Genomic DNA, 25817 nt, shown 5'->3' with positions numbered 1-25817 from the left:
CAGGCCCCAGCAGCCGCCCCGCCCCCGCGGTCGCACACACCAGCGTCAGACACGGAGACACAGAACTGCTGGGGACGTGGTTTTATGGACGGGGTTCCCACGGACGTGAAGACAAAGCACCAACACCCCAGACACGTGAGGAAGAGCTGCTGCTCAGGTGGGGCCACCTCCGGGCCCGGGGCCGCCTCCAGGTGTGCTGACCGGCGTCGGTCTCCTCCGCCCCCTGGGCAGCAGGTGCTCAGCCGGTGCCAGGCTGTGGGGGACACAGCACGGGGTCAGGCCACGGGTGCCCAGGACCCCGCAGCTGCCATGACCTCGGGGCAGCAGCCCGAGTCCCCCGTCCTCGGCTCCCCACCTTCATCCCCCCATGCGGGACTGACGACAGGTTAGCAGCACGCTCACCTGGAGCCATCGCTGCCCTTAGCCCGCCAACCCCCGTGTCAACCGTGGGCCCGAGAGAAGGGTGGACGTGGCCGCCACCCCGGAGCAGAGGCAGGGAAACCACCACGGCCTCAGCTGCAGTTGCAGCACACACAGCAACGCCACGGAAGGGTGACCTCACCGGGCACCTGGGACCCTGGGGCGACTGTCCAGGGAGACGGTGACGGTGGAAACCAGGTCAGGTGGGAGGAGCGAGCTCAGCCGCCGCCAGCTCCACTGAGGGCCGGCAGCGCGGGACGGCCACCCCCCAGGCAGAGGGCCTGTCCTGGCTGTCGTGCCCACGGGACACCGGACGCTGCCTGCTGCACGAGGGATGTGGGAGCCCAAGCAGCCTGCGAGGGGCCGCGAGGACCACAGCACCCCAGACGCCAGCTCAGGATGAGCACCCAGGGGAGCTGCGCGAGGGGGGCCCCGGGGTCCTGGCGTGGCCGAGGCCTGCGGTTACCTTAGGGACCAGCTGCGGTCGGGGCACGCCGAGGAGGTCACACAGGCGGTTCCGCTGGGCTCTCACGACTGGGAGCTCCGCGTCCCTGGGGGGAGGGGGGCGGGGGGGAGGAGCAGCTTCAGCCGCGGGGCGCTCGGTGTGCGCGTCCAGCCTCCCGCAAGCTCCGCGCTCAGGCTGCCGGGGTGCAGACCCCAGGAGCCCGGCTTAGGAGTCCAGGGGGAGAGCACAGGGCGAGCCCCCGCGGTGGGTGCTGCAGGCCCTGCTCCTCCTCGGGAAACTGGAGGCGGGCGACCCAGGGAGGTGGGCCGGGCAGGTTTTAAAGTTCTATTGTACTGAGAAAGCTGTTTATTGTTTTCACTAAAAATAAAGATTAAATTTCATTTCAGAATAAAAAAAAAATACCAGCATCTTAAAATCATCTGGAACGTTTTTCAACAGAAGAACGAGGTGGGGGAGGAGCAGCGCCGGGTGCCCGTGTGTCTGTGACACTGAGCTCGGGCCGCACTGTCTGGGCCCTGGGGACGGGCCGGTCCCGGCCTTGAGGGACCCGGGTTTCCGGGTCGGGGACACCTCGTCCACTTTGACATGTGGATGCAGCCACGTGGGCCTTTCCACCACGGCCGAGCCAAGGCCCACGGGCCGCCTCCCAGAGCCTGGTGCCTGGCACCTGCAGGGGGCCCAGCGCTGCACGCCCTCTGCCCTCGGAGGCCATGGCACCAGGTGCGTCCCCGCAGAGGCTCAACCACCTCCCAGGCCGCGACCCCACGACCCCACAGCTCCCAGAGCCCCTGGCGCAGAGTCCACTGAAGTGAACTGGTAGTGGCCAGGACACCGCCCCTGTGCGTCTCCCCAGCCGGACGGGAGGCGCCTGCCCAGCCCTCGGGTACGAGCGGGCACATGTGGGCACCTGTGGGCGGACGCTGCAGGTCCTCAGGCGGGGGCGGGGGCTCGGGCGGGGAGGGGGGGCAGGGGCGGGGTTCTGCAATCCCGGGGAAGGCGGGAAGGGCCCTCGCACTCACCAGGCCGTGGCGCCCAGCACAGCCATGACCTCCTCCAGGACGCCGTCAGCCAGGACGTCCCCGTAGGTGAGCAGCATCTCGTACACCTGGCTCGCCGTGCTCTTCCGGATCTGGGCAGGGCAGGTGGGTCAGTGGCAGGGCCTGGCGGGGGCGGGGCCAGGAGGGGCACCTGACGCTGCTCTCACCCGCTGCGCAAGCTGCTGCTCGGGGAGCAGGCCTGGGGTCCGACCCCACCTGGCCGGGCGCCCCACGGCCGCCTCACGGGGAGAAGCCAGGCCACCCCACGCTGCCCGCACAGCTGCCCGCCGAGCTCCGGGCCCCAGCGCAGGGCAGGGCCAGCAGGTGGGGCAGCCCGAGCCGGAGGACACACCCCACTGAAGCTCAGTGGCGGGAGCCGGAGGACGCCCTCAGCCAGCAGAACCGGCCTCTGGACGGCTCAGGCACCTGCCCGGCCCGGCGTGCCCACCCCACCCCCCGCCCAGGGTGGCCGCACACTCACCACGGGGAACGGGTGGCACAGCAGGAGGCACAACTGCAGGAGGACCTTCCTCCTCACGTCCCCCGGGAACTGCACCATCCCACAGAACCTGCGGGCGACAGGCGGGGAGCGGCCGGCCGTCAGCACCCACCCCGGCTGCCCGACGCTGCGGCCCGGGTCGCGGCCCAGGTCCCCCCAACAGGCCCGGCTACCGACCGGTGAGCCCCAGTGTGTCCCGCCTGAACTTACACGGCGACGCCCGACCGCAGCTTCTGCACATCCTTGGACTTCCTGGTCTCCTCCTTACAGAGCGCCAGCAGCTTCACGCCGAAGGGGTGGCTGCAAGGGAAGCACACGGTGCCGGCGGCGAGCTCGAGTGCCCACGGACCTGCACACCTGCCCCAGCCGGCGGGAGGGCCCTGAGGACCAGAGCCGGGCACGCCCCGACCCCCACCCGTGGCCGGCACAGCGAGGGCAGGCTCCACCCGGATCCAAGGAAGGACGACCGGCTTGGAATCAGGCGCGGCCCCTGGACACACATGGATGCACGTCCCCCTCCATGCCGCGCCTCCAGGGACAGTGGGGGGCCAACCAGCAAGGGTCCCCACGACAGGCTCCTGCACGCACTGTCGCCCTGGGGGCCCTGCCGCCCGTGACCTCTTCCTTGTCCTCAGGGAGACTGGCACCCCCACCCACCCCCTCCAGGTCCCTGTCGCCCACAGGGGTCCAGCCCCCACCCCCTGCAGGCTTCTCCCCACAGCTCCCTGCCTGTTTGAGACCAAGTGACCACCGTGTCCTCCACCCACATGACCCCGTGGCTCACACCACCCAGGCCCTGTGTCCCCTCTGCTCCCTTCCTCCTAAGGGAGGGACACCCCACAGCTCCACCAGGGGCCCCTTCTTGTCCACAGCCACTCCCGTGCTGGCCTCCAGGGTTCACACACCACCCTCTGGGGCTTCCCTGGGGTTCCAGCCTCTAGGTCCACCTCCTCTGGGATCTAATGAGCATCTCAGGCCAAGCGTTTATGCTCCAGGCTGAACCCCTGTGCCCCCCCCACAAAGCCCACTGAATACCCCACGTGAAGGCATTACCAGGTGGGACCTCAGAAGCACGTAGGCCGTGAGACTGAGTCCCCACGATGCCCCGAGTGCCTTCAGGGCAACAGACCCGTGAGGTGGCCGCCCTCTGCTGTGCGAAGAGTGGAAGGTCCCTCAGCAAACCAGGCCTGGGTCGCTGGCACCCTGACCTCCTGCCTCCAGACCTGCTGTGCAAGCCGTTCCGTGCCATTCCTCACGGAGCCTGAGCGGCCCGCGTCCGCCCCTCCCTCCCGGCCGCCGTCCCGGCCGCCCTCCCGGCCTGGGGACAACCCCACCCTCCCGCCGCCGTCTGGGACACAGCGGCTGACGGCTACTTGCACTGGGAGCCACGCGCCCCATTTCTCCGCTGCCACCTCTCCGGCGGCGGCACCCCCCCACCTGGACCCCAAGGGCCTTCTGCATGCGGCAGGTGGGATGCCCACTGCCTCCACTCCCAGGGGGGAGCCGGCACCGGGCGCGCACCGCCTCAGCACCCGGGCGGACCGACCGCCGGAGGACCTGAGCATGCTGTCCCCAGAATCCAGCCACCACAAGACCCGGAGCTTGGTCCCGACGAGGGCTTGCGCCTGACAAGCCCGGAAGGCTCCCCCAGGTGGAGGGTGCACCTGCTGTGGGCAGGCCAGAGCCTCCGGGCGGATGTGGGTCAGGGCGGCTCCGGGTCGCTACCACCCGCCCGCAGAGCCCTGCAGCCAAGCTCATCTGCCGCCGCAGTCACTTGCACACGCAACGTCTCAAATGCAGCGTCCAGACAACGAATAAGCAAACGAGAAGGCCCACCCACGGGCTTAAAAGCCAGACACCCCACGAGGAGCCCAGAAGTGTGCGGGAAGACCGCAGTGCCGTACCCAGGAGGGCAAGGGGCTGGCAGCTGCACGACAGACCAAATAGAAAGCCGCATCTGAAAAAATACGAAAACTGAAAATCAGAACCGCAGCCGTGAATTTGGCAGAAACACGCTAGGAGGGAGCCGGCAAGTGGAGGACAAGTCAGAACCACTGAGGCACGGAGAAATGTGGGATGCGGCCGGCCTTCGGGGAGGGCGGCCAAGAATTTTTCGGAACAAATGAAAACGAAGCCACTTCTTCAAGTTTAACAAATTCCTGGTAGGACAAAGGAGTATGTGACCCACTGGACCCACTCGACGGGTAGAAATGTTGAGACTCCTCGGAGACGATCCTCGAAGGAGGCGGTGAAAACCCGACTGCCTTGGACTCCAGACTCACAGGCCACGTCTCCACAGGAACACAGGCCGGAAGATGCTTAGGTCCCGAAGTAAAACGTCTGCCTAGAACCCCACGTCCTCGAAAGTAACTTGCAAATAAAACCAGAAAACGTGCACTGCTGGCGGGCATCACGACAGGGGCTGCGGACGGGGGTTCTTGAGGCAGAAACACGGGACGCAGGCCGGGCCGGGCTCAGCGAGGCGGGCAGGAGGCAGACGCAAACGTGGACAAGCTCAGCATCAACTGCACAAAACCGCAGTAAGTGAACACGTGCGTGTAACTCGACGCAGCGAGCTCACGTCCCCCAGGGAAGACACGGACACGTCAACACCCCTGGTTCTCCAGGAAGAGGGAGAGGGCAGGAAATTGGCCTCTGGGCGGCCAGTGAAAGAGCAGGAGAGTGGGACGTCCCGCTGGGAGAGCAGACGTCCCTGAATCCATCAGAGAGAACAGGACAGAGGGGACACGGCAGCCGGACCGACGGACAGAGAGACGCAGGCGGGGGGCCGAGCGGGTTGCTTGCAAATGAGACGAACGCGCCCGTGAGCGGTCGGAGGCCGCGGCCCCGTGAGCTACCCACCGGGCCAGCAGCACGCGCGGCCCCGGGGCAGAGTCCGGGTCACACGAAGGGGCTGCAGCCTGACCCACAGGGAGCAAACGGTAATAAAGCGCGTCGGGCAGTAAACAGACTCTGCCCCGAACGTGCGTGCGCCAAAGCAGAAGACCTCACGGCCCGTCAACAGGAACTGGCAAAATCAAAGAGAAATACAAAGAGCCGTTTGCAGCACGACACTCTGTCCCGCCGTCTTATGTTGAAATTTTCAAAGGAGGAAAACACGTTTAGGCTCCAAACAGTAGGTCGGCGAGCCGGGAGACGCAATCTGCGTGCGGACACCACCCGCGGCGGGTGGCCGTGCCCGGGAGTGCGGACGGCGCCCGACCGGAGGGTCAGCGACGCAGCAGAGGCCCTGGACTCCGCTCCACCCGACACCAAACAAAACCCACAGGACAGGAGGCCACGGGGGGGACTCGGGTGGGCGGGGATGAGCGCCCCCAGACACGGCAGAAAGACCCCGCCCACAGAGAGGACGCCAGGTGCGAGCACACACCTCCGGGCCCCCCCCCCCCCCCGGCGCAGCTCCTTCCCAGGCCCTGAGATGTGCCCACGCGCGGGACACAAGGCGCCAGAGGCAGAGCCCTCGAGCCCGGGACGCGGGGAAGGTCGTGAGGCTCCTAACCAGGCAGGCCGGAGCTCAGTGCGGAGCTGCCCCCGCTCTCGGGTGCTGGGGCCCACGCCCAGCCCCGCATGCAAGCACCAGCCCCGCCACCGTGACAGCCAAGACGCTCCACGCTGCCCACGACCGCCCTGACTGCCAGGCCCCGGCCCAGGTGGGGTCGGGGGCTCGGGGGGCACCTCAGCTGCTTGGGTCTTTTCCCACCTGGGCAGCAGGTGCCACAGGAGGAGCCTGGCCAGAGGCACAGCCCAGCCTCACTGGGGCAGCCGAAGCGTCCTGACGGCACGGGCCGCCCTGAACGTGCCAGAAACCGCCTCCCGGAGTCGTGGCTCGGCCTCCCCTGGCTCGGTTGGCGGGAGGGGGCGGCAAGCGGGGCACTTACTCCTGCTCCGCGGTGAAGAGGTCGAAGCACCCGTTGGCCAGCATCTGGTCCAGCATCTTCAGCAGCGGCACAGACACCCTGAGGGGAGAGGGTGAGTGCTGAGGCCCCGGGCGCCCACCCCGGACCTGCTAACGTGGGGCGCTCCCCGGGGCCGCACCGTCCCGATCCGGATCCGGGCAACACCTTCTGCCGAGAACGAGAATCTTACTGTGAAACTCACACGGAAACGTTAGGATTGAGAAAAGCCCTAACGACCGGGGGAGCGCGGCCAGAGGGCCAGCAGCACCCGTCTCAGCCGCGAAGCTCGAGGGAGACGACAGCAGACTGAGGAGAGGAAACTCCAGAAACGGGCCTCCGTGTCCACGACGGATACAGGGAAAAGCCACCCCGTGGAAGGGTCAGTCCCTCAAGCCCCGGCCACGCGCACGCAGAAGCACGGTCTGCCGCTCGCGTCACACACAGGCCGTCACCCAGAACGGACCTTGGGTCTCCACATCAAACCTAAAGCCACGCACCTGCTAGGAAACGTTAAGAGGAAACCTTCGTGACTTGGGTCAGGCCAAGAACGCACACGCCCGTGAGAACCAAGGGGGCAGCCGAGCGTGCGGGGCGGCGGCACCTGCTCAGGTCGCGGGCTGTGAAGGCCAAGGGCCGCCTGGACGGGGGTGCCCCGGGCCGCTGTGCGACCAGGGCTTGCACAGCTCCCCGCACCCCCGAAGCCCAGCGGGAGGGGAGGAGGCCACCCCCCAAGTGAGACGCAGGCGGGAGGCCGGACACCCCTCCCCGGGGGGATCACAGGGCAGGACCGGCGCCCGGACGGAGACGCCCCGCGGGGTGCAACACGTACGACCGCCTTGGAAAACGTGGCAGTTTTTTAAAAGTTGAGCATCCACCTGCCCCGTGCCCCGGCAAGCCTGCTCTCAGCACGGCCCCAGGGGCAAGGCGGGCAGCGGTCCACACAGACGGGCGCAAACGTTCCCGCCGCCTGAACTCCAGCCGCAAACAACCCTGGTGACCGTCAACAGGAACCGGACGCGGTGTGACCGCGCAATGGAAGCCGGACACGCCGCAGACTCCGGGGAAATACACTCGTAGGAGACGCCACCGGAGCCTCCGTGACAGACCAGCGGTTGCCTCGGGCTGGGGGCGGGGGGGAGGGAGGGCGGGAAGCCTCCGGGCTGACGGTGTGGCCCGTGTCCTGACCGCAGGACGGTGTTGGGGATGCCACAGAGTCAACATCTACCGGACGGCAGCCGTCGTGCTCGTGCCTGGAGACCTCAGTCACCCTCGGTGCTATTCAGGCGGAGCAGACACTGGCTGAGCTCTGCTACCTCCCACGGACACGGTGCGCCCACGGGGCCTGCGTCTGTGCTGCGTGACCAGGGCCCGCCTGGCCAGGACAGCGGAGAGCAGAGTCCAGGATCAACTCTTGGAGGACTTTGGGGAACACCCCGAATCCCGAGGTCAAGACCCGCGGGAGCCACACGCCGCCTTCGTGGAAACGCCGTTGGGCAAAGATGATGCAGCCAAGATGCCTCAGAGAACCAGTGCTGCTCCTCACCGCGACGTTCCGGTCCTGCCTGCAGAGACCGTGACCACACCGTGGGTGTGTCCGGGCGCAGGCTGGGGACACGCCGCCTCGGAGAAGAGCCACACGGACCCTCCGGGGCTCACAGCCTCGGCGCCCTGGACGCCCGACGGGTACCAGAGTCGTGCCCCGGCTGGCCCACACCGCAGGCTGCAGGGCCCCGCAGCGGCACCCCCTGCAGCCACGTCCCCTCCGGGCCCTCCTCACTGCCCCCTTGAGACCAAATCCTGGTGAGAACACGGGAGACCCCAGAGGTCTGAGAACCGTGACAAAAGCGCCACCTCTCACCTGTCGTTCAGAAGGTTGTCCTCAAAGAGCTGCAGAAGGGTCCCCCCAAAGCCCTCTAGGGCCTGCGGGTCGTTCTGAATCCCCTTCATGTACTCGAAGAGGCTCTGCGTCGAGTACCTGACCTGCAACACAGAAATGTGCGCTGCTAGTAGGGACGGCCCCCGCCAGGGCCACCCGGGTGGTCACACGTGCCCGATGGAGCAGAGACGGCGACAAAGTCCCACCAGATGGGGCACAGGCAGGGACGAGGAAGGAGGAAGGAGCCAGGACAAGGAAACGCTTCTCTGGGCAGCAGCACAGACCGAGCGCCGGATCCACCGCAATGACCCTTGAGGGACCTCAGCAGAGGCTGCGGCATCTCTGGGGAAGCAGGTTCCGTCCCAAGCTCAGCCATAGCCCCCGAGGCGCTGGCGGCTCAGAGACACCCCCCCCCACGGACCCCAGCGGAGTAGCGCAAGGAAAGGCCGTGGGGCCGCCCTGTGCGGTGACCCCGAGGACGTGGGCGCGGCTGGGACCCGGGGGCCCTGGAGCCGGTGCCAAAGAAGCCCTGCGGTCACCTGCCCCCGCGCCACAGTCCACGCGAGGAAGTGGGGGGACGTAGATCCCGGGGGCACAGGAGAGCCGCAGGCTAATCCTCAGGGAAAATGTGCAATTACAAAATGAGCCTGTGGGGCGCGGGGCGGCTGGGGGGTAGAGCATCCGACTCCTGGGTTCGGCTGGGGTCCTCATCTCAGGGCCACGCTCTGCCCTCCGGGGGAGTCTGCCTGGGATCCCTCCCCCCCACACACACACTCTTTAAAAAACAGCAAAAACAAAATAAAACAAAATAAGAAAACTACCAAAATGAGCCTGCAATGAAAACGTAGAGGGAAGATTTCAAAACAAAGCGAGTGTTTGGTAATAAATAGAATCACAGAAACCAGAAATCCGGGAGGGGGAGGGATAAACAGCCGATTGTACGAAAGCACAGAAGCAAGCAGTATCTGGGAAAGGGAGTCTGAAAACCGGGGAGGACGGAGCACGGGGGGGCCCGTGGGGAGCATTCGGGGTGTTCGGGAGGAGGAGATGCCCAACGACAGCGAGGAGGGCACAGAAGCTTCCAGGGACACAGACCACAGATGCACGGAGGGTCACAGGCTGCAGCGTCACGGGTGGGGAAGCTGCAGAGGCCAAGCTGGGGACCAGGGGCCTCCCCGCGGCCGAAGCAGGAGCGCGGCACCACCAGACGGGTTCCTGGCGCCCAGAGCACGGGCCGGGGAGGGAAACGCAGGCGCCGTGCCCAGGAGAACCCACAGGCGCCCGCGTGGGGAGCAGGACCTGCAGCTTCGGGGCCCAGGGAAGAGCGCGTGGGGGGAACGCGTGCCCGCCGCCCGCAGGAAGGACACGAGAGAACGGAACACGCACAGCAAACTAATCCAGAAAACACAACACAGGGGACGGGAGTCCAGAATGCGGGTCAAGCAGCAGCTAGTGGTGACGCCCAAAGGCGCTGCGCCCCGCGAACACGTGTGCCGGGCTGCTCCGTGCCGCGTGCGATGGGACGCCACGCTCACAGCCCACCGTGACCAGGACTTCCCTACACAGAGTCCCACCACCGGGCTGCGCACTGGGAGCGCCACCCCGACTCACGAGAAGTACCGCTGCCCGTAGGGGTCCTGCCCCGGGACCCAGGCCAGGGTGGGGGCCGGACCCTGACCCCACTTTGACGCCCCAGAGCACAGCAGGGAGACGGCTGCCCTCGGGCATGTGCCCACGCCAACCTCCCACGGCCATGGCCCGGGAGGGGCCTCCTCACCGTGGACTCCGTCAAGCCACCCACGGACACAGCCAGGCCCAGCAGGACGTGGTAGCGGTAGGCGGGCAGCCCCAGAAGCCGGGTGATGCGAGGGAAGGCCTGGGACGGCGCATTCCAGTTCACAGAGGCCACGTCAGACCTGCGGAGAGGAAGCCAGCAAGCTGGGGGGGCCCGCGCCCACGGCAGCTGGGGCGAGGACCCCGGGCTCTGTCCCTGGGGAGCAGCTCCTCCGGCCGGGGGACCCGGGAGTACCTGGGGAAGAGCTCCTCCAGCTCTCCTCGGTGGGGCACGTGAGGGAGGGGGGCGCCGTCGCAGTGCAGCAGCGTCATGAACACCCGCGCAGCGTGGGCACGGACCCGGTCGATCTTCTCACTCGCCTGCTGGGCCACACAACACATGACCTGCTGACAGCTGGGAACCGAGAGCCAGGGTTAGGCCGGCGTACCCGGGGCCGCGGGCACAGGGCCCCCCGGGCACAGCAGCCCCCCCAGCCCGGGGCCGGGACTCTGCCCAGGGCCTCCCACCGCAGAGCGTGAGCACGGGGTCCCGGGTGGCAGCGAGCGGGTGGGCCGCAGGGGGAGGCCGAGTCACAAGGATGCAGGAAGGGGGCGGCAGCGACAGCAGCCTGGCACCGATGCCCGCGGAGGCACTCACATGCTGGCCTCCAGCAGCTCAGGCTGCTCCCTCCCCAGCAGGAGCGTCAGGTCCCTCAGGCTGGTCATGGCGGCCTCGCGGACCCTGCAGGGACAAGGGGGTGCCATGGGGCCCTGGGCCACGGGACCCGACAGCCACAGGGGGCTGAGATGCCCCCGAGCTGGGGAGCTCCAGAGACGAGCGTCACTCCAGTAGGAAACGTTCAGGCAGCGCAGGACACGCGGCCGGCGAGGGGCCCTCTCCTGTGCCCGGCGGCAAGGACACACGCCCCACGGCAGGTGCAGGTCCCCGGCGCCCACCAGGACCACAGACGTGCCCACAGGACCTTCAGACGCAGCGCGGCCTGGGCAGCTCATGCTCCCACTGCCACCACCCTCCAGACCAGGACGCTGCTCCACGGTCGCCACCCCGGAGGCAACGAAGCTTCCTCAGCGTGAAAACCCGAGGCTGCCCCGTTACTGGCCAACCTGGGGTGGGGGCAGCAAGGCCACAGACCCGCCCACCCCACCCAGGCCAGCAGGTCCCACGGGCTGGGCATCAGCCCTCCACCGGCAGGCAGAGGGCGGCCCCAGCCCCGAAGGAGCCCAGCGGGCGGAGCACAGGTGTGGGCGAGTTCGACACAAGAGACCGTTCAGGGGAGCAGGACAGGCCGCCCCCGGGCACCAGGGTGGGGAGAGCATGGGAGACGGGAACGCCCCAGGAGTGTGGGCTCAGCACTCACAGGACGACCCCAGACGTGCACGTGCCCCCGAGGCCTCATCGGCTCCGGACGGGCAGGCGCAGGCCAGGGTCCCACACGCAGGCAGGGCTGGGGGTGCAGGGGTGCACGGCCCGACCCCGCACTGAAGGCAGCAGGCGGCCGCACCCACAGGCCCGAAGCTTCGTGCTCGCCGCAGGCACACGCACACCCGGAGCCTCGCGATCCTGAACGTAGCATCTCACTAGCACCGCAAGGAGCGGATATGCTGGGGGTGCGAGGCCCGGGGGCCTGGGATCGAGTCCCATGTCGGGCTCCCTGCTCGGGGGAAGCCTGCTTCTCCCTCCCCCCGCCCCACTGCCCACGCTCTCACTCAGGTGCTCTCCCTCTCCAATAAGATCTCATAAAAAGAAAAAAAAAACAAAAAACAAATACTAAAGTATTGGGGTGGGGGTCAGCAGCAGACACGGGGTGGCCACAGATCCCAGAATGAACAGGCCAAGTCTTTAAACAACCGTGAGAAACGTGCCGACAGAAAACAGGTAGAAAAAGAAATAACCGGAGACCTTGTGCCGCGTGAGAACCTCTGAGAAGGGACGGCACGTCGCTGGGCTCCACACCCGCAGCGGCGGGCCCTTGGATGGACCCCGCAGCACCGCCCCCCGCTCCCCCGGCCTCTCCTCACGGGCCTCGGCGTTCGCTGACGAGGGGCTGCAGAAAACCCACAGGCCTTCTGAGCCCCGAGCCCCGCCGGCTGCCGTGAGCCAGGCCTGCGGGTGCGCTGCTGCCCGAGGGCACGGAGACGACCGCCGCCGCCTTACCAGGCACCCACGTCCCCTCGGCTGTCGGTGGTGTAGTCGCGCAGACAGCCCAGCAGCGTGCGGTAAATCTGGGAGACGTTCTCTTCACACACAACCTCGTCGGGGGCCCCTCCTGCTCTCACGCCGACCGTCTGGCAAACCCTGGAATTATGAAAAGTGTGTGAACTGCGGCGAGTGCCCGTGGACCCCGTCCGCCCTGTCCTCCCAGCCTGACGGGACACGCTCGCGATCCAGAACACGGAGCTCTTCCCCAAAATCATGTCTCCTGGTGTCGGCGGCAACAGAGGTGTCAAGGGGCCACCCGTGCCGGCCCCTCCCGCCCTCGCTGCCCAGCAGAGGGGCGCAGGTGGGGGACGGGACGGGAGAGCAAGTCCTGGCGTGTGCGCCGGGGGGGTGAGCACCCACGCCGGCGGCCGCCCCACACGACACCTGCACACGAGCCGAGGCTCGCGCCCCCGCGTCCGAGGTCAGCTGCTGTTCCTAAAGCAAGGAGACCTCATACCCGCTGCAGCGACCGTGACCAGAGTCAGTGAGCCTCTGGGTGGGAAATACGCTGACGACCGTCCGAAAAGAGAAGAAACGATAAATCAGGAAGTTACAGCGTCGCTTCAGGGTAGAGCTGCTGCGTGGGGCTGGGCTCCGGCCACACGGCAGGGACCACCCTCTGCGTGCGGCCACCCCGGGACAGCAAGGACGGGGACGGCCCGGGGACCCACCTCGAGATCGCCTTCAAGGCATCCCGCCTGGACTCGGCAAAGCTCACGTCCTTGGGACAGATGGTGGTCACGGCTCCCAGGCCGGCCAGCACCTGCAAGGCAGTAACGTGTGGTCCACAGGCCGAGCACCTGCCAGGCCACCTGCTGCGCCGGGAGGACAGGTGGCCGGGTCGCCCGCTGCCCCAGGTCATCTCCGCGAGGCACCCCAATGCCAGCTGCCCCCTTTCTGTCCTGCGGCCCAGAGCCGGAAACCATGACCAGTGACGGGCCGGCCCCCGACGGCGCAGCGTGTCCACGTGTTCCCGAGTAGGCCCGGGGCCCCGGAGTGGTCTTCGTCAGTCTGTCCAGTGCCTCTGACCCCAGCCGTCCAGGCAGGGGAAGGGGCCACAGCACGGCCACCCGACGGCACAGCCGCGTCCCTCGGCCACACCCGGACGCAGCCCCTGCAAACCCTCCCGTCCCAAGAGCGTGCGCTGGGCGCCCCGGAGAGCACGCGGTTCCCCTCCCCGCGGCCACACGCCCAGCGGCCTGGGGCCCTCACCTGCTGCAGCCTGCCCTGGAGGAGGACGCGAGGCAGGGCGCCCAGGGCCAGCGAGAAGCCGCAGCGAGCCATCTCCTCGGGGCTCTGCAGGTCGGCCAGGTACTGCCGCAGCAGCTCCTCTGAAAGGAAGCGAAGAGGCCGCTGGCTTCCCCCCACACGGCACGCACCCGGACACCTTGGGCGCGCGAGCTGGTGGCGGGACGGAGGCCACACGCCGCTCCGGGGCAGGCGTATCTCGGGAGCGGCTCAGCGCAACACACGCAAGGGTCTCGATGGGGCCGTCCTGAGGTGGTCCCAGCCATCTCGGCAGGATGTCACCCTCCAGGAGGGGCTGAGCACACACTATGCAGCCCCTTCACCCCAACGCCGGCTCGCGGCGGCCGCAGGGCCCTCCCCGGGCCGAGAGCACACCGGCCGTCGTCAGGGATGGAAGGGGCCCGGGCAGCAGGTGGTCCCCAGGCAGTGCAGCTCGGGAGGGGCCGGGAGGGGACACACGGCGACCCGACCGCCGCGACCCCTCGTCGTCTCTGCTTAGGTCTCAACAGAGCATGACCGTGGTGTCACATGCACGGGAACCTCAAGGACAGCGAGGGGACGCGGCGAGGCCTGCGCACCCTGGAGCGCCGCCTCCCCAGCACTGGCCGGGGTCTCCGCGCCCGAAGGCCGTCGCTGCAGAGCGGCGCCCAGTCTGCCCGCGAGCACGGACACCACGGTCTTCTCAAAGGGAAGGGTGACCGCGTCCTCCCAAGGTCTAAGGACTGACCAAACACACAGTAACGTCAGTACCTCCCTGGGTGACGCTGCCCGAGGTGGACGGAAACGTCATCACCTTGGAAAGTCCGTCAGAAGATGACGTTACAGAATATTTTCTTATTTTTGAAAAAGAAAATCATAAAAAGTAGATTGAAGCCATTGCACGTGTGATTTTTTATATTTACAATAATTTAAGTCTGCGTCATACACGCCTGAAGGCGACGGGCACCTCAGGGCACAACACGAAGCTTCTCCACGAAGACCCGTCCTGGGCCGGACGCACCTCCCCGAGCGGCTTCTGGAAAACCCACCTGGGGCAAGGCTGCGCGGGGGGAGGGCGTGGGCCTGCGTGGTGAGCACGATGCTGCTCCCACCGCCGGGACGCACGGTCCACAGCCCAAGGGGGACCAACCGGCGGCGGCTGCGCACACCTGGGGGACCCAGAGCAGCAGGCCCCGTGGCCCAGCCCGCGCCCCACCCCCTCCGCCATCCCCCCGCCCCCCCAAGCCCAGCTGCTCCCCCTCCCCCATTCCTCCTCCCCCCTGCCCCCTGCCCCCCCCCTCAGGCCCAGCTCCCGGCCCTCCCCTGCGCCCACTCACCCTGCCTGGCAGGATCGGCCTGGCCGCCGTCCAGGACGTAGTACTCGCGGCAGAGCGCAGCCAGGGCCGAGACCGCCGCCTCCTGAAACAGAGCAGCCGTGAGTGCGCAGCCGGGCCGGGCGCCCCACGCCGGGCGCTCCCGCTGTCAGGTCAGGGTCCCACGGGCGACCAGCAGGACCCGAGTCGCACACTCCGTTCCAGCAGGTGCGCTGACCACCGTCACACGGTCATCACTTCGATATTCTCTGCAAATAACCTGAGTGGGTAACGAGGTTCCTACGGTTCTGTGCAGACCCCTTCTAATACGGTTTATAATAAAATGAGGCATTTTTTCTTACCCAGCAGAACAAGCGAAGGACAAAGTGTGTGACACGGTGGCGTTCAGAGAGGGGCTGGGGCCGGGTGCAGGGGCGGCGGGCGGGAGCGCAGGGGGCAGCAGGACACCCCAGGCGCCGAGAGGAGGAGCCCGAGTTCCAGGGAAGCCTTCAGGGTCAGACAGACGGCAGAGGGCAAACGCTGGGTTCCGAGGTTCTTCCCACCGCTTCCCCCAGGCACCCCACCGAGCAGCCCTGGAGAGGGGGGCCGCCCAGGGCCGCGTCGCACCCCGGACAGACCGCCACGGTCCCTGCTGAATCGACTACGGGAATGCTGCTCAAAGGACACCTTGAGGCCCTGACCATGAGACGTGCAGGTTCAACTAGTAAAACTACATGGATGCAACAGAATAATAACGTGACTTTTTTTTTTTTTTTTTTTTTTAAGATTTTTAAGATGCCGGGAGCCTGACATGGGACTTGGTCCCGGGTCTCCAGGATCGTGCCCTGGGCCAAAGGCAGGCGCCAAACCGCCGAGTCACCCAGGGATCCCCAATAACGTGACTTTTAAAAAGGAAAAAAAAAAAAAAGCAAACACAGGAGGCTGGAAAATTAACATACGGGAAACCAACACAGACTTCATCTGTCCGCCGTCGATACCAGCGCCCGAGACCCGCAACAGGACCTCCGTCCCGGCTCCACGAGGCCCAAGGGCCCTCCCAGGACAAGTCAGCAGCACGTGGGCCACCAGACTCGCACACTGTCCTCGCCCAACGCAGCCAGCCCGCAGGCAAGGACCCTGGACCGTGGCTCCCGCCTGCACGGGAGCGCCGCAGCGGTCTCCAAGCCCCGCCTGCGTGGCTCAGCACGGCCCAGGCCCAACTGAATCATCACTGCGGACACACAGAGGAGGAGCCCACAAGCCGTACCTACTTACACCAGAAACTGTCAGAGAAACAGATACTCTGGTCGTCATTGGCTGCTTTAGTTTTCCTGGTTATAAGTCACAGAGAGAACATCAACTAGAATTCCAAATAGAATTATGGCATCTGGGGCTCCCGGGGGGCTCAGCGGTTGAGCATCTGCCTTCGGCCCAGGGTGCGACCCCGGGGTCCTGGGATCGAGTCCCGCATCGGGCTCCCTGCACGGAGCCTGCTTCTCCCTCTGCCTGGGTCTCTGCCTCTCTCCCTGTGTGTGTCTCATGAATAAATAAATAAAATACAAAAAAATTATGACAGCACTTATCAATGATTACGTTCATATATAAAAGGGACTCAAAATGCACACAGTCCTTTAAAACAAACACCAAAAATAAAGGATTATGGTCTTTTGTTAGATCATTTGCTTATTCCAGAGAGAGCGCGTGCAAGCAGGTGCATGAGAGGGGAAGGGGCAGAATCCCGAGCAGAGTCCGTGCTGAGCACAGAGCCCGACGTGAGGACTGATCCCAGGGCCCTGACACCACGACTGAGCCCAAATCAGGAGTCAGACGCTGAGCCGACGGGGCCGCCCGGGCGCTCCCGAACGTCACTCCCCGCACAAGGCAACAGCCAGGAAGGCCTGCCGAGACCGTACCTTGACCTGTTGTCGAGAGTGACTTGAAATAAGATGGAGATTCCTCAACGTGTCATCTATCAGCCACTGCCAGCCATCTGCCCAAGGAACAAAAGACATTCACGGACCCAGCTAAGAACACGCAGGTGAGCTTAAAAGCAACAGATCCTCTACGTCTTGAAGGGGGCAACCTTCGAGATGACCTGGAGGAAATCTGAGCGTCACGCAGGTTGCACAGAGGTCCCAGGGCCCCTCCACTCTCTCAGCTGCTGAGATGTTGAGCAACGTGCTCTCCTAACAGGGAAGGCTTCAGGGGGCCGCTCCCTCCAACAATGCCCCCAGGGCCCCACCAGTGAAACCCTCAGCATTCAACTCAATTAGATCCCAACTGGGCAAGGGACGCTAAATTTGTCCAATTTCCTCTATTTCCCTCCTGGTCACAGAACTCCTGAGGCTGCGCAGGAAACCATAAGGTCAGCCGGGGGAGGATGGTGACTCCGAGGCCAAGTGCCCCAGACCGTGCCGGGCTCCGGGCCCGCACCGTGCGCCCGTCTGGGCGGGGACGGCCCGGACTGCCCGGCGCTGGGGGCAGGCGCCCTGGGCGGCGTCGCAGCCAGGAGCCCGCAGGGAGGAGGCTGACCTCTCTGCAGGCGATGGACCGGCTCTCGGTCCTCTGAGGGCGGCGGGGCGCTGCTCCTTATCTACAACAGGTTCTTGGAGCAACTTCGAAACTGGGTGCCCTGATTCACGGACTCTACCGTCCGTCCTAGCCGGTTCACCTTTACTTTTATTTTTTTTTTTAATTTTTATTTATTTATGATAGGCACACAGTGTGAGAGAGAGAGGCAGAGACACAGGCAGAGGGAGAAGCAGGCTCCATGCACCGGGAGCCCGACGTGGGATTCGATCCCGGGTCTCCAGGATCGCGCCCTGGGCCAAAGGCAGGCGCCAAACCGCTGCGCCACCCAGGGATCCCCTCACCTTTACTTTTAAATCTGAAATAGCTCTGGGACGAAATGCTACAGCGAGTCTACAATAAAGAAGAAAAGCACTTACCAATGACGACGTCACCTCTAAAAGGCATTTTGGAAAGGGACAAGTTTTCTATTAAAACGCACACTGGGAAGAAAAAGGATAATTGCAGGTCATTTCTCCAGAAGGGCCCCGTCCGCGTGCTCCGCTGCCGCGCCAAGCCCGCCCGCCACGCTGGGCACCTCGGTGCTGGGTGAGGCCCACCGGGGCAGCTCTCAGTGGGGCAGCCCCGGGGCCACACACAGTCCAGAGCCCACCCCCAGCTCGGGCGACCCCACATAGTCCCCGGGGACGGCTCTCGAGTCCGAGGGCGCCTACGAGTGTCCAGGAGCTGGGACAGCTGCCTGCCGGAGGACCGGGAGGAGGGGGTCTCCGAAGATGGGAAACTGTCCTGTCACAGGTGAGCGCCCAGAGCCCCGAGGGGGGAGGCGGTCGGGGGTCCCCACAGCCCTGGGCTGCAGCTACTGACAGGACGGCTCCTGGAGAAGCCGCGGGGTTGAGATCCTGGGTCAATTCCTGACCCTGAATAATCAGCGTCAGTGTTTTAAATAAAGGCACGACTACCACCCCCGTGGGCAGATCTGGTCCAACCTGGTGAACGGGGTCAGAGACGCCCACCGCGGGATGGGGCCCCGAGCTGTGCGCGCCCGGCGGGCCCTTCTCCACGCACTGCCCGCCCGCCTGGGACGGGCCCACTGCCAGCTCGCCACCTGCGCCAGCACGGCCCCGTGGGGGCCTCTCCCCATCGCCCCCACAGCGGGGCGCCCCCACCACTTCTGCACAGCCCTAATGGGTTTTTTCTTGACGGTGTAAATAATCTGTATTTGCTGAAAACACTAACACAACAGAAAAAGCTGCCGCTGGCATTTTGGAGGCTGCCCCTGGGCGCCTGGCACGACGGTGCTTCTCCACAGACACGCCCTTGTCAGGGCGACTCCTCTCCCCCCCTCCCTGCCCTGACCCCAGAAACCAGGCCTGGCTGGAGTGTGACCGCGGTCACCCTGCTGCACGCAGGACAGCGGTCCCTCGCCTGGAGGTCGTGGCTGCGGGCGCTGGTGGCCATCGCACAGGGACCCCAGCCCGACGGCCATGCTGAGCGACAGCACCTCTGTGCCACCCGCACGCCTGGGGGGTGGTCCCCCCTCGCAGCTCCCGACTCCTGACTCCCATTAGCCGTGGCCAGGAACAAGGTCCTGCTGACGCCGGCAGCGGCTCCAGCCACCACCCTGCCCTTCTAGCAGCGGAAGTGATGGCGGGAGACCTCATGCCACACACTGCGGCCACAAAACGACCCATTCTTTTGTCCTGATGGGCTGGATGTTCCTTCCAGCGGTCACCGCAGGGACGGCGGCCACACACATCTGCCTGCCCTTGCACCTGGCAGCACTCAGGATGGCACCGGCGGCACCCAGGACGGCACCCGGCAGCACCCAGCAGCACCCAGGACGGCACGCAGGACAGCGGGTGCACTGGAAGGCCCGTGACAGCTCCGCCCTGGGGCCGGCGCCGGGGCCGCTGAGCTGACCGCAGCCCACCTGGGCGAGCGCTGCGCGTTCCCTGAGGTCTCAGGGGAGGCCGCGCCCTCCCGTGGGGCGCCCGGGATCTGCTCTGGCCCCGGTCAGGCACTGCCACCTCCGCGTGGGCTGCTGACGTCACACGTGGCTGTTCTCACATCCAACGTTCTCAGTACTTAGACACTCACTGCCTTCTCCTGCTGTTTCGGGTTGGCAGCTTCCGCTCGTCCTGCTGGGTGGTCACGTGCCAGAAACAAAACCCAAACCGCCCAGAACCGTGGTCCTCCCGGGAGGAACGACGCCTCCAGGGCCTGGACCCGCCCCACGACGCAGGCACACACACCTGTGGGAGCGGCAGCACCGCCAACACGGGCTCACAGCTATTTCCGCGTCGGCTCCACGGCTATTTCTCCGCGTTCTCGTGTACATTCGAAGTTTTCCAAATGAAGACTTTTTAAGGGACTGATGCTCTTATGTCTCCTGAAATTTCTTTGAAGCTTTTTGAATTATAGTTTTCGTAGCTGAGTTCTTAATTCATCACAAATTTAGTTCTGGAGATGTGGGAGGCGGCGCCCCCGGTGACACCACCTCTCCACCAAGGATGGAAGTACCTTCCGTGTCACGTGGCGCATCTCATCACACGCGTCATCACATCGGCGATGTTCTTGGCGATCTGCCCTGCACGTCATCTTTAAATGTGTTCCCTCAAGTAAAACTAGGAGGGAGGGGGCGCCTGGCTGGCTCAGTGGGAGGGACATGTGACTCGATCTCAGGGTTGTGAGTTCGAGCCCCATGTTGGGCGTAGAGATTATCTAAGAATAAAATCTTTAAAAAACAAAAAAGACCGAGGTTTTATAATTCCCAGTGAGTCTACAATTATTTCAAAATAAAAAGTCTGGGCAGCCCCGGTGGCTCAGTGGTTTAGCGCCGCCTTCAGCCCAGGGCGTGACCCCGGGGTCCTGGGATCGAGTCCCGCGTCAGGCTCCCTGCACAGAGCCTGCTTCTCCCTCTGCCTGGGTCTCTGCCTCTCATGAATAAATAAATAAAAATCTTTAAAAAATAAAAAGTCAAAAAAAGTTACAGACGAGGTCATCCAGATCCACCCACCAGCTGAGATAACATTTTTAAAAAGCTGGAGGAAAGTCAACTGCGTTTAAGTCCCTGGAAGCGGCCACAGCCCTGAGCTGGGCCACCCCTGCGGAGCAGCGGCTCCAGGGGCGGTGCACACGCCAGAACCCAGGAGGGCTGGGGCGGCCACGGGCCTCTCAGAGCCTCTCGGGGCCACTGGGACAGAACGTGGAGCCCACGGCACCTAAGGGGAACCAGGACACCCACGTGGGCCTCGCACCCAAGGGAGCCCGTGCTCGACACGTGCACGTCCGAGAGCCCCGACAGGGATGCGGCGCCCCCGGCTCCAGCCAGAGGCCGACACAGACGCCCGGGGGGAAGCAGGCCGGAGCCTCCAGGTCCTTCTCTGACCCTTCACGCCTGGGTCCAGGCCGACACAAGCACAACCACACAGGCGCCGGACAATGGCATCAGACACACATTTTTAGTATGTTTTTTGTTCAAAAAAGTAAATGAAATCATTAAAAACTATGACAGTGATATAGAAACTATTAAAAAATAGATTCTGAAACACAAAACCCCAAGAATCGAGGGGTGCCCGAGGGGTTCCGCCGGTTGAGCGTCCACCTCTGGATCTCAGGCTCCGCTCGATCTAGGATCGGAGGCCAGCCCTGCGCCGGGCACGGAGCCCACTCAAAAATAGGTAAACAGACAATCACAAGAATCAGGGGCTCCGCGGATGGGCTTAACGACAAGACACAGCTGAGGAGAGAGCCCAGGACAGGGACCCACACCCCCGAAACGGGGGAGGACGAGGGGGCAGGAGTGCGGCGGGTGCAGACGAGGCCCACGCTGTGCAGCCTGGGGCCCCCGACGCGGTGGCAGAAAGATGCACAGAAGACGGGGATCTGGAGAGACGGTGGCTGAGCGGCTCCCCCAGGGACCCAACCACCCGCCGACCCACGACCTCGGGGCCCGTCACCCCCGTCCCGGCCCGGGCGCCGCGTGAGCTGGGAGACCAGACACCAGGGGCCAGCGACGACTGACTGACTGCGGAGCCTGCAGCCACCCACGCAAGCCGGGCCTCGAAGCCCAGGAGCGGGCCAGGTGGTGTGCAGGGCAGCGACCGAGGCCTCATCTGGGGCCACCACTCGGGACGAGCGGTCTCGAGGACCTGGACGCCTGCTCCGCCCCCGCCTCACGTCGCCGGAGCCTCGCCCGCCTGCCAGGTGGGCTGCTGGTGGGTGACGGAGCTCCCGGAGCGCAGAGTGGCTCACGGGCAGGGCTGCTGAGGCCTGTGTGGTGGACGCAGGGACGGCCTGAGACCCTTCCGGGTTTCTGTCCGTGCTTCCTGCGCGGCCTGCGGGGGCCCCTCCACCTCAGCTCCCACGTTCCCGGGGGGCGACTAGTGTCCCCGGAGGAGAGACTCCAGACACAGATCTCCCCAACGTGCGGCCACGGTTTACTCTGCTCCCCTCGGCCACTGCCACCCCCTCGCGGTGACGCAGCCCCCGCCCGGCGTGCTGGCCGGCGTGGGTGGGTGGGTGCCGCCCCAGGATGCACGGGGTGACACCGAGTCCCTTCAGACGGACCCCTGGGCCTGCGACCCCCTCACTGCCAGGCAAGTGCAGGCGCATCCGGTCTGCCTCGGAGGAGCGGGGGTGATCCCGGGGGCCGAGCGGGTCAAGGCCTCTGGCGAGACCAGCTGTGGCCCCGCCGTCCTGCCTGCGCGCCCTCACCGTGCCGTCCCTCCTCGGGACCCCCGGGCCCGACCCCACGCACTCCCTGCTCACTGCCCAGAGGGGCTGCCTCGTCCTGCCGACCCCCGAGCCCCGGCGCCCCTGCTCGGGGGCAGCGCTCGCCACACGGCTGCTCCTGCGACACAGGGAGGCACGTCTGTCCCGCCTCACGTCCCTGCTGCCACCGGGGGCTGCCCCGGAGGTCAGAGCAGCACAGATGCCACGCGCAGCGCCGCGGGTGGGAGTACGGGGCGTGCGGGAAGCTCGAGACCCTCTGTGCAGCCGCTCAGGGATGTGCTCGTGACCGCGGCCGCCTCATACGCCAGATCCCACATGGGGACCCAAGTAGGAAGCCGGCAGTTCTCTGTGAAGCGGAGGCCTTGGGGCAAAGAGAGCAAAAGGCACGTGCCACCCCCGTGCTGGGCTGGGACGGACAGGGACGGTCCGGGGTGTCAAGCAGGCGGACGGCGCGCGTGGGAGGAGCCGTGAGAACCAGTGCAGCAGCTGTCCCAGAACCAAGAGGACAGACTGCCAGGAAGGGAAGGAACCGCCACGCACACCGAGGGGCGGGACCTGGTCGTCCCTGACCTGCCCCCACCTCACGCTCACCCCGCGGTGAGCCCACGGGCCCTCCCCGACCTCTCCACCCCCCGCATCCCGCCCCGTGGCCCCGCGCACAGCCAGGTGCCTGACAAACAAGCCGCGGGACAAGTGGAGGAGGGCTGGGGCTCCCAGCGGGTTCAGCCAGGTGGGCTCCGGGAACGCTGGGTACCCGCTTGCTGGCATCATCTGCCTTCCTGGGAACACGCACACACACTCTGAAAAGCTGCCCTCGCTGTACGGCTACGGGCCACGCGCCGGGGAAGGACAGACGGGGACGCTCACCGCGAACGACAACCACAGCTGCGTCCGCCACCCGGGCCCGTGAGACCCCAGGGAGCTGAAGGCTTGCAGTGAACGCACGGAGCCGACGGGGCAGGTGACCAGCGGCCCCAGGAGCCACGGTGAACAGCCGCGCGGAGCCCGAGGGCCCCGGCCACCACGAGGACCACAGAGTAAGGGAGAGGGGAGCAGGGCCCCCCGACGCTCACAGGCAAGATGCCCCCGTGGCCCGGACCTACCTGCTTGTCTCATGAGCTCTCCTCCCAGACCCCTGAAAGTGAACGGAAACATTCAGAGTTAATACTTTTATTTGTAACGACCTAAACCATCCCAAGTGACACACGCAGCTTCGGGTTCCAAACAGGGAGACGCTGCTTAGGTCCAGCCCGACTGCCGAGACCCTCCTCCAGAGGAGGCCGCCCTGGTCCCCGGGTTTGACGGGCACGATGACCTGTCGGGCATCAACCCCGCCGCAGCCACACAGCGCAGATTCCAAGTCCTGCTCAGTTCCTGCCACGGAGGGACGGACACCGGAAGTGACCACCATCCAGCCCGAGGACGCAGCCCAGCAGCGTGCGTCAGGGAGGAGGCGCTGCCGCTCTGGACACCTGACGCCTGACCCCTGACGCCGCGCAGCAGCCGGCACACAAGCGCCCTGCACGGATCACCAAGGTGCGGCTACGAGGCCCAGACAGTGACGCGTCGCTCCCCCTCCTGCCTGAACCAGTTTGGAGACTGGGGCCCCCGGGGGGCTCAGCGGTTTAGCACCGGCTTCAGGGCGTGACCCCAGGGTCCCGGGATCGAGTCCTGCGTCAGGCTCCCTGCGTGGAGCCTGCTCCTCCCTCTGCCTCTGTGTCTCTGCCTCGCTCTGTGCCCTTCAGGAATAAGTAAATAAATAAAAAAATCTTAAAAAAAAAAAAAAAAAACAGTTTGGAAACTGGATGAAATCTCGGAAAGGGGTCTGGTGGGGGTGGGGGGGGTCTGGCAGGGGAGGACCCGGCAAGCCAAGGGCCCTTCCAGGCTCAGAGTGGGCAGCCAAGCCCAGGAGAGATTTAGAACAAATTTAAAAACAGCGGAGAGAAAAAAAAATAATAAGATAAACAAAACAAAACAAGATAAAATAAAACAAGTAAAATAAATAAAAATAAATAAAAAAATTAAATAAATAAAAATAAAAATAAAAATAAAAATAAAAATAAAAACAGCAGAGACATACGTGTAGACTCTGTAAACACCAGTGCACAGCGGCCGAAGCCGTCGGGCAGCAGACAAAGCCACGCGACGTGGGTGCCCTGTGGCTCCCTCCACAGATCCCTCTGGGCCACGGGACCAGTCCAGGGGCAGAGCCGCGGGAAGGCCCAGGGGAGCTGCCCGGGTGCTGAGCCTCCGTCAGCGGCCATCAGGGACGGCGTGTGAGGCCGGAGCGCCGACGTCCGTGCCAGAAGGCACAGCCCCGCCACCCTCCTGCCGGGGTCCAGCCGCGCTGCCCATAACCCACAGCGGGGAGGAGAGCACGCCGTGAGAGCCCCGGGGGTGTGCATCGTCTACGGGGCACACGGGGTGGGGCGTGGGGAGGGGGGGACAGCACTAGGGGGGCGTCCTGAGACCGCAGACACACCCCTGCAGTGACCACGCGGCCCCGACACAGACCCGCCGCGCCCCACGGAGCTCACGGGCTGGGGGCAGCCCCCCTCACACTCACACTCTGGCTCCAGCACAGGCCTGGGGGGGGTCTGTTAAGGGGATCAGAGGTGTGCCTGTGCCTTCGAGCCAAAGGTGTCCGGAAAAGGGATTCTGAAATAAGGCAGGACACACACAAGGGATCAATGTACATCCGCGTGGAACAGCTGCCGCGTTGGCACTGGGCAGTGCCAGCCGGCCAGGCCCGGCCAGGAGCACGGCCACTCGGCCCCTCTCCCGGGCCTCTCAGCACAGGGGAGCGGAGGACGTCTGAGCCCCGGCCACTCCATGACAAGACGGCCACAAAGTCTTATGAATAAGCCAAAGATTTGAAGAGTCACCTCACCGACGGCAGAAGACGGCCAGTCACACGCAGAAGACGCCAAGGGCACCAGTCCCCGGGCCTTGCTGGGCGGCTCCCCGCGGAGACGTCCCGCCGTGTGCGGAGCCCGGGGAGCGCTCCCAGCCACCACGGGTGGACGCCAAGCGGCACGGCCCTTTGGACGAGCTGCTGGGGCCTTAAACACCCCCAGGTGTTCACCAAGGAGTGTGCAAACACACGTCCACACCAGGACTTGACCACCAACCCCACGGCGACACAAAGGTGACTCTGGGGTCTGCACATGACGTGCACGACCTCTGCAGCTTCACCTGCACGGAAGTCGGAAAAGGCAGCTCTCCCGAGGAGCACAGCAGGGCCGGCGGGCTGGGGGGCAGGCACAGGTGGGACCATGGGGCTGGGGCTGGGTGTTGCCAGCAGCCGCCAGGCCTCACGCCCGCCAGGCCACACCCCTACACAAGCCGACTCTGCCGCAGGACACGGAGACCTCGGTGAAGCTTAGGACACCCGTGATGCTCATGGACCTTCACACCCTCTGACCGGAACACACACCCCTTCAAACAAGTAGCCGGGCCAGGGTGCCCGTGTGCGTGGCGGCGTCCGTGCGGGTGACCCCCGAACACAGGGTCGTGGGGCTGGGACACTCACCTGTATAACTGGCGGTCGTAGAGCTGAAACGAAGAAGGGAAAGTTATTTAGTCATAATTGGTTTTATTTATTTATTTTTTTAATTTTTATTTATTTATGATAGTCGCACAGAGAGAAAGAGAGAGGCAGAGACACAGGCAGAGGGAGAAGCAGGCTCCATGCACCGGGAGCCCGACGCGGGACTCGATCCCGGGTCTCCAGGATCGCGCCCTGGGCCAAAGGCAGGCGCCAAACCGCTGCACCACCCAGGGATCCCTATAATTGGTTCTAAAT

General features: G+C 65.2%; 1 protein-coding gene across 1 annotated transcript; it reads right to left on the bottom strand.

Annotated features, from left to right (window-relative positions):
- Positions 1-66: 66 nt before the first annotated feature.
- On the bottom strand, positions 67-25567 carry LOC129505287 (tubulin-specific chaperone D-like; the record flags this gene model as incomplete). The annotated part of the gene is given in 18 exon segments (XM_055318305.1): positions 67-253; positions 887-971; positions 1906-2015; positions 2405-2492; positions 2633-2722; positions 6322-6399; positions 8198-8319; positions 9993-10131; positions 10245-10403; positions 10647-10730; positions 12165-12305; positions 12881-12972; positions 13422-13540; positions 14774-14855; positions 16663-16739; positions 17698-17760; positions 23116-23147; positions 25545-25567. Coding segments are annotated over 18 exon segments (1599 nt in total), but the record flags the coding sequence as incomplete, so codon positions are not given.
- Positions 25568-25817: the final 250 nt, after the last annotated feature.

This window comes from Nyctereutes procyonoides, unplaced genomic scaffold (assembly GCF_905146905.1).
Source record: "Nyctereutes procyonoides isolate TBG_1078 unplaced genomic scaffold, NYPRO_anot_genome, whole genome shotgun sequence".
Lineage (NCBI taxonomy): Eukaryota > Metazoa > Chordata > Mammalia > Carnivora > Canidae > Nyctereutes > Nyctereutes procyonoides.
Note: the sequence above shows the minus strand (reverse complement) of the source record. Positions and strands in the feature narration are given on the sequence as shown.